Source organism: Pecten maximus, unplaced genomic scaffold (genome assembly GCF_902652985.1).
Source record: "Pecten maximus unplaced genomic scaffold, xPecMax1.1, whole genome shotgun sequence".
NCBI classification, from domain to species: Eukaryota; Metazoa; Mollusca; class Bivalvia; order Pectinida; family Pectinidae; genus Pecten; species Pecten maximus.
Genome location: NW_022981016.1, coordinates 1 through 11,676, shown reverse-complemented (window position 1 = coordinate 11,676; position 11,676 = coordinate 1). Strand labels below are relative to the sequence as shown.

The 11,676-nt window shown below is 39.7% G+C and overlaps 1 protein-coding gene across 1 annotated transcript; it reads right to left on the bottom strand.

Moving 5' to 3' along the window:
* Nucleotides 1-721: 721 nt before the first annotated feature.
* On the bottom strand, nucleotides 722-11,640 carry LOC117319863 (xanthine dehydrogenase/oxidase-like; the record flags this gene model as incomplete). Its single annotated transcript, XM_033874577.1, has 9 exons — nucleotides 11,518-11,640; nucleotides 8,940-9,001; nucleotides 8,138-8,293; nucleotides 4,462-4,542; nucleotides 4,189-4,327; nucleotides 2,448-2,615; nucleotides 1,709-1,785; nucleotides 1,121-1,214; nucleotides 722-834 (listed from the first exon to the last, which is right to left on the bottom strand). Coding segments are annotated over exons 1-9 (960 nt in total), but the record flags the coding sequence as incomplete, so codon positions are not given.
* Nucleotides 11,641-11,676: the final 36 nt, after the last annotated feature.

The window sequence follows — 11,676 nt, the reverse complement described above, 5'->3', positions numbered from 1 at the left end:
TCCCCGCATTACAAGTTTTTGTCTTGTAATTTTGTCCTGGGAACAGATTCTATGTAGACTTTCTTTCTGGTCAATACCTTGATTTATCAACCCAAGAAAGATACTATTGACCAAAGACTAATCCTGGTTTTGACCTCAGAAAAGACTAGAATTGTATAATATTGGAATCTATTTGATCAACTTTGAAATATAAAGAAATACAATGAGATTGAGATCGCGATTTTATGGAAAGGTAAGATTGATAAAACGAAACTCGTCAGAATTGTTAAGTGGAATGAAAGATCACGTGAGAAATATTTGCACATGAGTCTGGAAACTGACTAGGTAATTTGAATTAGAACTGTACCCCACAGTGTACGTATGTAAAGGTGTAAAAAAGGTCACGATTTCCGTGTTAATTATCAAAATCAAGAATGAAAATGAAAGCGTTTGTAGTTTCATCAGAATATTGACTAGGCAAGCATATGACATATTTCAGACTTATTCCATTTAAGTGATGGACACAAACACCGTTGTAGCAGAAAATCCCTTCTATATTAAATAGGTGTTTGTAAAACTAGAACACATTCGTTTATACTTTTCGGGTATGGACGTGGTCATGAAAATCATTTCTTCGTATGCGAGAATAAAGTAAAACCAGAGCCTTTAATATGCCTGTCGACCCGAGCTCTATTATCATATCAATTATCAGTGAAACATTTAAAAACAAATTCTATCTCACCTGTTGCGTGTAGGGTATTGTCAATGACACAAGAACTTCATTCGAATGAGCTGCAGTTTTTCGATATCCGACGAAGAAATGTTCATCCATGGGTATCGTTCGTTTTTTACCACCTAGATCAACAACAAAAAATATACGATTTAAAAAAAAAAAAAAAAATTAAAAAAAAAAAATTTTTTTTTTTTACAATGTACATATTCCAGTGTCCTTTACTCACTGATACTGGGCTGTGTTATAATGTGATCTTAGAATAACATTCGTCGATATTTATTATGTTCATGATTGTAAATACGGTATAAAGGAATAAAAGAAATCTGGTTAAAGGATTAATCATAAGAACTGATACATTTAAATGTAATTGAACAATTGTGAAATTTATATAAATTTATCAGTATTTACCTTTTGATACGAATTGTAATTTGACGCCAGCCGCCATGAAGAGAGGATTGAGGTCCGAGATTGGACTGGCGGTCATGATGTTCCCACCAATAGCCTGGAACACGTGTGGATACAATATTAAAAGTGGACAGGACGACATATTATATGCATGTATTATATCAGGTTATTGTTTTTTTTATCTAATATATTAACCATTACTTTGTTAAAATAGGAAATGTCAATAATTGTCTACTAGAGTTACATATCGAAAGGAGAGCACGCCTTTATCGCAGCTTAACAGATTTTAAAAAAAAATCTATATTTTATTTTTTTTCCAAATTTTGTTTACAATATATGACATATACAAAATACATGAGTAAAGACAAAAAAAAAAAAAAAAAAAAACCAACAAAAAAACGAAAAAACCAATCACACTTTATACATCACCAGTTACACTTACACTCCACCCAAATAAATTATGTGGTCGTTTTATTAATTAAACGTTGTTAAAAAGGCATTATGTCAGTGGAATAAGAGCATAAGCACACAAAACAAATAGATGTTTTAGTAGGATTTTTGTTCTTTAGAAGATGACTGTTGGATACTTACAGCCACGTTCCTTATTTGGTGACCAGCAAACCAACGTAACATTTCAACAATAGCTCGGAATATACCTGTCTTTTTTTCTGTACAAATAAAACAAACAAAGAAATGTATTTGACGTCAAAAACAAGCATTTAGGCAAATATGTGTCAGACGTCAATAGCTGAACTATTGTACCAGGAATGGTAACAATTACCCAATCGCCCTTACTTCATGAATTCTTAAAATGTTGATGCACGTATAAAATTATCAAAAATATTTGAACACCGAAGGAGTTGATACATTTTCCCTTAAAATGATAACGCTTTTCTTCATAGAATTGGAGCTTCCGGAAATAAAAGTAATTTATGATACTTAATATTATGAAGGAAATAGCCATGCACCCAACTCATCACTCATGCGATAAAATAAAACACAGATTCAGTGAGTAAGTCCATATATTTGCGGAGGTCAGTAATGAACCAGATGCAATATTATAGAAATATTCAGGAGCATTTTGGTTTTTTTTTGAAATTGAAATTCCATGAACGACTTAAACCAAAAAGAATGAACTTCAATCAAGGAGATGTTGATCTATGACCTGGCAACATATACAGTGATTATGACCTTTAACCTTGCAAACAATGCCAGTTTTAAATGAACGGGCATTATTCTGACAATTCGTCTATGGTATAGTATATTGAGGTGTGATTTATGATAATCAACTCGAGTAATATATATATAGTATCAGAAAACAGTTAATGACCAGGCATGGTGTCAATAGCAGCACGAAGGTTTTCGTCAAGCTGGCTGAGGGTGACAGAGGCTCCTAATGTGATGCCATCAGCGTCCGTGACCACACTCTGTAGTTCCGGTATATGACTTGGAGAAATCATTACTGGGTAGTGCATGTTCTTCAGTTTTATCTCAACGCCTGAAATTTCAATAAAGGTCAATTGAAAATAGAACAGAATTAGTCTGTTATCATAAACTTTTCTGCCGAGAGCCTGTAAAAATATATTGGAAAGGAGATATAAACATTAATTTTACAAAATATGATTACATTTTACAAATGCCATGTTAATATCAATTTCTCTTTACACAGGATCTTACTGTTGTGTGTCCTTTTATAGGGAATGGTCTTTTAAAGATGGCGGGCCTAGACAATCACAGAAGATGCTAGTGCACTTTAAGCCACGAAATCAGTTATTTATATGAACAATCTGACAAAGACAAGTCTAACTCAGAAATAGTTCTAATTCATATTATAACATTAATATCATCTGTTGTTGTTTAGTTCATAAACCACCGAGTCCTTCATAAAGTTGGGCGACCTGATAAAAAAGTATCATTAAACATGACCGGTTACTTAAAGCGATATATAATTGCTTTAATTAGTATGAAATCTACAGGTATAGTCGCTTTAATGAGTATGAAATCAACAGATATAGTCGTTTTAATGAGTATGAAATCTACAGTTATAGTCGCTTTAATTAGTATAAAATCTATAGATATAGTCGCTTTAATTAGTATGAAATCTACAGATATAGTCACTTTAATGGGTATGGAATCTACAGATGTAGTTGCTTTAATGAGTATGAAATCTACAGATATAGTCGCTTTAAGTTACATTATAATCTGGCCGAACTCGAGTTGATTTTTTTAAATGTTTTATAGGTATTTTTCAAGCTTGTAAATCACTATGCTGTTGCAATGGTACAAAAGTAACCTGTTACAATTGTTAGCATACATCATGGCTATCCATGGGTCTTACTGTATACATGTAATTTGTTGAGCTGCTCATACTTTCGGCAACCATACATAACAATGCAAGTTTCAGGCTCATATGGATCATGTATAATGCACAAAATTACCATGCCGTTATGCACATAAGTGTCTGTAGCAGATAGTAGCGGCATTGGTTTGACCTGATTTTACTTCATAAGATCATAAACATTGATTCTCTTTTGACATTAAAATGCAAATGGCGGCTGTGAATTATATAGCACAAATATGGCATATAGGGCAGCATTTCCATTATTACAAATTTCCATATAAGATATTATTAGGACATTTGAGCATTAAGAAGATTGTTTTAGAGATAAATAGTTGAACAGTGGAGTTTGGGGCTATTTTCAGAAATCTGCATAGTTTTATCTCAAACTCTGCCATATTGACCAAAACATAATAAAACAATGTGTCGTCAATATCTATCGAATTACATGTGATGAAGAAAATCATGCATAACTATTTATTTATTTTTGTAACCCTTTTGCGATATACACGTACTAACTCGATCGGTTTTGCTTAAGACCAGCCATCCAGAGGTCCGGGGTTCGAGTACTAGCGGAAGAAATAATCCGTATATAACATACATGTAATTGTGGGAGAGTGGTGATTTTACAACAATTGCGAAGCAAGTTATATCAGACCTCACATGAACACCAATCACTTCTTAATCGTTTCTGCCACACGTAATTGATTTACACACCAATCATTACACGTACCGACTTCTGTGTTACCGACGACGAGTCGTGCTGTTGGGTGGCGGTCCTTGAGTTCGAGTAGCTGGTCAAGCGAGGTCGGCCGATACCATACTGACCGTTCTCCTTTATAGTACAAGGCCTGGTTGTCATACTTGCTCGTCTGGCAAAAAAAGGTACCTTAGGAATAATTCTACAATATGTTGGTTTTTAGTCGTATCATCTTTAAGAGAGATAATATTTATTTGCAAATTTTTAAAATTTAAGATAACCGAGAAATAATGAGGTAAAACTCACCCTGAGTTGAGGAGGAAAGATTGGATCCTGCGTTGAGTCACTCGGTACAAGGTCTGTTTGGATGTCTCCGTTTGACGGTCCCTGATCATGAATTGATACACATTATTTACATTGATCCATCATCACAACCTCCGAAATCCCCCCCCCCCCCCTCACAATCCCAATCAACTTCCCACAATTTTCTCGATCCCATACTTACTCCGTGTATGTAAAATCTCAAAAATTCCTTCACAGCCAAATTCCTCAATCCACACCTTACAATCTCCCCAATCCACTCCAAACAACCTCCCCAATCCACTCCAAACAACCTCCCCAATCCACTCCTAAAAACCTCACCAATCCACTCCCAACAACCTCACCAATCCACCCCCCAACGACCTCCACATTCCACTGCTAACAACCTCCCCAATCAACTCCTAACAACCTCACCAATCCCCTACTCATAATGTCCACAATCCTCTCTCGACATCATCCATAATATAATCTTCGCAAACTACCTCCTTCATTCTTTCCCGACAACACTCTTTCATCCCCTACCCACAACCTTCACCATCCCCTCCCACAACCTCCTCCTTCCCCTCCCCACAACCTCCTCCTTCCCCTCCTCACAACCTCCTTCATTCCCTCCCCACAACCTCCTCCTTCCCCTCCCTACAACCTCCACCATCCCCTCCCTACAACCTCCACGATCCCCTCTCCACAACCTCCTCCTTCCCTCCCTACAACCTCCTCCTTCCCCTCCCTACAACCTCCACCAACCCCTCCCCACAACCTCACCCATCCCCTCCCCACAACCTCATCCATCCCCTCCACACAACCTCCTTCATCCCCCTCACAACCTCCTCCTTCCCCTCCCAACAGCCTATCCTTCCCCTCCCTACAACCTCCTCCATCCCCTCCCCACAACCTCCTCCATCCCCTCCCCACAACCTCCTCCTTCCCCTCCCCACAACCTATCCTTCCCTTCCCCACAACCTCCTCCTTCACCTCCCCACAACCTTCTTCATCCCCTCCACACAACATTCTTTCATCCCCACCCCACAACCTATCCTTCCCCTCACCAAAACCTCCTTCATCCACTCCACAAAACCTCCTTCATCCCCTCCACACAACCTATCCTTCCCCTCCCCACAACCTCCTTCATCCCCTCCCCACAACCTCCTTCATCCCCTCCCCACAACCTCCTCCATCCCCTCCCCACAACCTCCTTCATTCCCTCCCCACAACCTCCTCCTTCCCCTCCCCACAACCTGCTCCATCCCCTCCCCACAACCTCCTTCATCCCCTCCACACAACCTTCCTTATCCACCTCACAACCTCCTCCTTCCCCTCCCCACAACCTATCCTTCCCCTCCCCACAACCTCCTCCTTCCCCTCCACACAACCTCCTTCATCCCCCTCACAACCTCCTTCATCCCCTCCCCACAACCTCCTCCATCCCCTCCCCACAACCTCCTTCATCCCCTCCCCACAACCTCCTCCATCCCCTCCCCACAACCTCCTTCATTCCCTCCCCACAAACCTCCTCCTTCCCCTCCCCACAACCTGCTCCATCCCCTCCCCACAACCTCCTCCATCCCCTCCCCACAACCTCCTTCATTCCCTCCCCACAACCTCCTCCTTCCCCTCCCCACAACCTGCTCCATCCCCTCCCCACAACCTCCTTCATCCCCTCCACACAACCTTCCTCATCCCCCTCACAACCTCCTCCTTCCCCTCCCCACAACCTATCCTTCCCCTCCCCACAACCTCCTCCTTCCCCTCCCCACAACCTATCCTTCCCCTCCCAACAACCTCCTTCATTCCCTCCCCAAAACCTCCTCCTCCCCCTCCCCACAACCTCCTTCATCCCCTCCACACAACCTCCTTCATCCCCCTCACAACCTCCTCCTTCCCCTTCCCACAACATATCCATCCCCTCCACACAACCTCCTTCATCCCCCTCACAACCTCCTCCTTCCCCTCCCCACAACATATCCATCCCCTCCACACAACCTCCTTCATCCCCCTCACAACCTCCTCCTTCCCCTCCCCACAACCTATCCATCCCCTCCACACAACCTCCTTCATCCCCCTCACAACCTCCTCCTTCCCCTCCCCACAACATATCCATCCCCTCCACACAACCTCCTTCATCCCCCTCACAACCTCTTCCTTCCCCTCCCCACAACCTATCCTTCCCCTCCCCACAACCTCCTCCTTCCCCTCCCCACAACCTATCCTTCCCCTCCCCACAACCTCCTTCTTCCCCTCCCTACAACCTCATCCATCCACTACCCACAACCTCCTCCTTCCCCTCCCCACAACCTATCCTTCCCCTCCCCACAACCTCCTCCTTCCCCTCCCCACAACCTATCCTTCCCCTCCCCACAACCTCCTTCTTCCCCTCCCTACAACCTCATCCATCCACTACCCACAACCTCCTTCTTCCCCTCCCCACAACCTCTTCCATCCCCTCTTCACAATATCCTATATTTATAACCCCATCCCTTTCAATCAACTACCCTCAACCTCCCCTATTCCTTATTCTACCTTCTCACAACTTCCCAATAATCTTTTAAAACCTATTCTCACACTCGTACCAATCCATTCTTAACCTATACGGTACAACGGCCATATATGTATATTGGGTGGAGAGCGTGATATTAAATCTTCTTTGACATACTTATTTTACTTCTGTATATTATAGATAATCGGAGTCACATTCCTGACCTACATGTACCAGTATTAACACAAAATATATAAGGTCGTTGACCAGGTGTACATTAATATTGTACCACCAGATGAATAGTGCTTACCGGCCCGTGACCCATATATATAATAATGATTTCTACTCTTTTTCAGTTTTGCTTGAGCGACTCTATATTTGAAATATCTAAACTGTTTACCTGGCGAGGAATCATCTTACATATTAATAAATTCCATGTTACGTAGCCAGGAGTGTAAGATTTTATTGATAATATTTCTTAGGTTTTTTAGAATATAAGTGAATTATTTTAGATTAATTTCTATATGACACTGTCGATTGTTTTACTAGGCCGGTTACCTTTCTCTGCAGAGACAACCGTGTGACGTAATGTATTATATATTTGATTTCTTTGTGACGTCACAATATTGTTATATCGGTATCAATTACCTATACGTACTGGTAGAACCGACCAATCAGGTAATACATAACAATTCAAACACAGTACAATAGTTTAGTGTCGCTAGGCAACAAATATCATAACAACGACTCCATAACTGAAATGCTTCAAAAGCACAGGTTGTTTTCTGGCTAGCAACGTTTTACGAATTAGTAAGTCATCGGGTAGCATTATATCTATCAAACCTGACTCCAGTATACACTGGTTCGTGGAGTGTAACAGCCTTGGCTAGCGAAGATGACACTGGGTAAGGTTTAACCAACAGAATCCTTGTGTTAATTCAGTTTAATATTAAATTTTAATCCGAAAATGTTTACAGTTTTTTTTTGATAATTGTATATGTATGTGTAGTCAGGCCATAGGCGTTCCCCTTGTCTGGCAATACACCTAATATACAACCATCAGAACCATATCCCTCTTGAAACAAGATATTATACAGGTAATGCGCAGAAATAAGTGTATCATATTGATTTGAATGTCTTGTCTTTTGATCCTGTATGTATTATTAAAACTTTGTATTATGTAATTACCTGGGGATCATCATCATGACCATTAGATATGTCTGTCGAGGTCCCGTTGCTATACATCTGAACAACTGAGCCGTGCCCATTTACCATGGGTCTGGTGGAATCGGTGTTCACCTTGGTTTGGTTGCGACAGCAGTTTTCACCCATAGCACAGGTTCCCTGGGATATATATACCATTCAACATTATTGTACATTTGTAACAGGAGAGAGAGAAAATACAGCAACCAGACTGGGACTCGAACCCGGGACCTCCAATTTCTAGACTGGCACTTTGAGCTGCATTGCCACCGGCGTTGAGCCCAGTCTAGTTCGGCTACATTCCTCCCTCCTTCATCATAGTCTTCCACCCGAAGACACACACGAGGCCCTATACCAATTCCTTAGGTATTTAGTCGGGTGGTAAATGTAACAGGAGGGGAGAAATGCAACGACCAGACCGGGACTCGAACCCGGGACCTCCGAACTATATATATAATACAGACGCTCAAACTATTTAAGTACCCGGCCACGGACGTTCAGTCAAGTCCAATTCCGCTACATATTAAACACTTTTTTGTGTGTGAAAATCATAGAAACGATTATCCAAGATTATCGGCAAGATTATCGGTTATGCCAACAACATTTATACGAAAATATTCCACGAATACTACTACGTTGCAATATCTCTGATAAAGCGGTGCAATAAACATTCCTTTTAATATGTAGCTTCTCTTTTATATTTCAATTTAATTTAAAAAAATGTATATACAAAATGTATATATAGACAGTTTATATAAACTAAATCCATCAACAACAAACTACTTACTTTTGTAAAGGCCTTAAAACCCTCCAGTATTGGCCTATATCCGGTACATCTGCACAAATTACCTGTTCAAAAAGTCATAGGTTAAATTGTTTATAACATCCGGGCATTATTACTGCTCTATGGTGTTAACATGCCCCTGTCGATTCGACATTGAAGGCCTGGTTCCCGTTACCACGAATTCGTGTGACAGATAACGACTTATCACAGAAAAAATAACAACACAACGCTTGGAGTAAGAAGGTTGAAAAAGCTGAAAGTAGCTCAACACAAACTGGTCTTAATTTTTTGAAATGATATAAATGAGTAATTGGCTAACCGAAGACTTCTTCTCAGCGCTTTCTTGCATAACCTGGTCCATTTCCTCCAGTGAGGATTGGAGGACAATGTAGATTATTTTAACATCTAAGTCATTTCAGGTGATTTTTTTTTAGAATATTATCAACAACCAGCATACAAGGGTTAAGCCAAGGTTAAGTTGCTGTTTGATATAGCTGTGATAACACTTTTTAACGGATTTTTTTTTTCAAATCCTATGACAGTTCTTTGGGGAAGCCTTATCCAAAGCCGTATCCAAAACGTACCGGTCATTGGGGAATTCATTATTGAAGACATATTGAAGAAATATCGAAATAAAATAAAATACTGTAAACGTACATATTTTAGCGGTAATTTTATTTTAGCGCTTTTCGCGCTGGAAGCCTTGCGCTAAATTATGATTGCGCTAATTACTTTTTGTACGTTCTATTTCTATAGAAAGTTCTGTGGATGCGCTAATTCAGCATTGCGCTAACTGGCTAAAATCTGCAAATGCGCTAAAATTTGATTGCGCTAAAATAAGTACGTTTACAGTAGATTGAAATAAAATAAAAAAAACAACAAAATAATTTCTCTCTTTCTCACAGGAATGTATAAATACAATGTACATCGCTAAAAATCACTTCAGGCGATACAGTATGTTCATTTGAATGCACACTGCGATTTATCGTGTAATATATATTCTGCACCTCACCGCGACCATTTCAAAAGTACGTGGTAAAGATGATGTTGATATCCTACAGGAAGATATGGACAAACTTTCAAATTGGAGCAATGAATGGCTCTTAAATTTTCATCCCTTAAAGTGCAAATCTATGCAAATATGCCGACCATGTGGAGAAAGATCATACCACATAGAGGGCCAACCTTTACAAGAAGTGGAAAAGGAAAAGGACATAGGAGTAATGGTAGACAGATTTCTGGCATTTAAAGATCAAATTAGTAGCCAAGTAAAGAAAGCAAACTCTATGTTTACAGTCATAAGGCGATCTTTTCAATTTCTAAACGAACATAATTTTTCACTGTTATACAAAACGCTAATACGAGTTCATCTTGAATATGCAAATAGTGTATGGCATCCCTTCAAACTTAAACATATCGATATGATTGAGGCAGTGAAAAGGAGGGCTACGAAACAGATACCTGGATTTCGCGAGTTATCATATCCGGATCGATTAAAGAAGCTCAAATTGCCAACTCTTAGCTACAGAAGACAAAGAGTCGACATGATTGAAATATACAAGACAACACACAGTATTTACGATGATTGTGTAACGGAATTTGTCAAGATGTGGAAAGACCACTCACAAAGACGGGGAATAAGAGGTCACACGTTTGAAATTGTTTCCACAACATTCTAGAATAGATGTTCGCATGAACTTCTTCGCCTTGCGCATTGTAAACATATGGAACAATCTTCCTGAAAATGTAGTTTTAGCGCCAAATGTAAATACATTTAAAAATAGACTGGATAAGCACTGGGAGAACCAGAAACTCCTATACAATTATAGATCTGAGATACATTAATAATACAAGTAATGTCATAATTATCTATATTTCAAATATTTAGATTTCATGTTTTTAAGAACCGATGAAGAGGTTCTTGTTTGATCCTGTATCGGAAAATAAACTTAACTTAATTACAGCTGGACCATGCGATAACATTCAACATAATATGTACCAACATGAATAGGATATCTCCATTACCACAGTCATGACCTAATCGTGCGGGTACATGTGTACCAAAACCTGGCAGTCCTTAAATGACCCCGGCTGTTAATGGACGTTAAACAAATTAAAACCAAACCAAACCAAACCAATGTGCGTTCTAAGTAAGGTAACTAGTAGCCCGAGTTTCCTCTGGCCCTGACACCATGTCTGGTGTACGGTCCCATACACCAGACACGGTGTCAAGGCCAGAGGAAACTCGATGTGTGTTAAGGTGTTATGGTACACCAGAAAGGAAAATACAAAGTGTCAACGTGGCCTCATATGTAGCATTTTTTTTATTGCCTAGATAAAATATGAACCGGGCTGGTTGCCAATAATATGCATACACACAATCATTACCCAGCGTTCAATACGCCTTCAACATATAAATATTAATTCAAAAGTTAAAACCCTCATAGAAAGAGACCATGTTAATCCCCATTCGTTATTTATAGAACTTACCATCCACAAATTAGTTATATTTATGCTGATTTTTTTTCATATATTTTGCTGAGTTTTCAAGGTTTGATTGGACATAATTTGTATCACTGACCTTCAAAGGCACTTTCCATGTCCTTCATGGTCGGAGTAGGGATATTCCTCAGGAGTGTATACATTGACATGACGATCCCCGGGGTACAGAAACCGCACTGTGACCCATGGGACTTGGCTATTTTCTCCTACAATATGATAAGTGTAAAAAAAAAGAAAA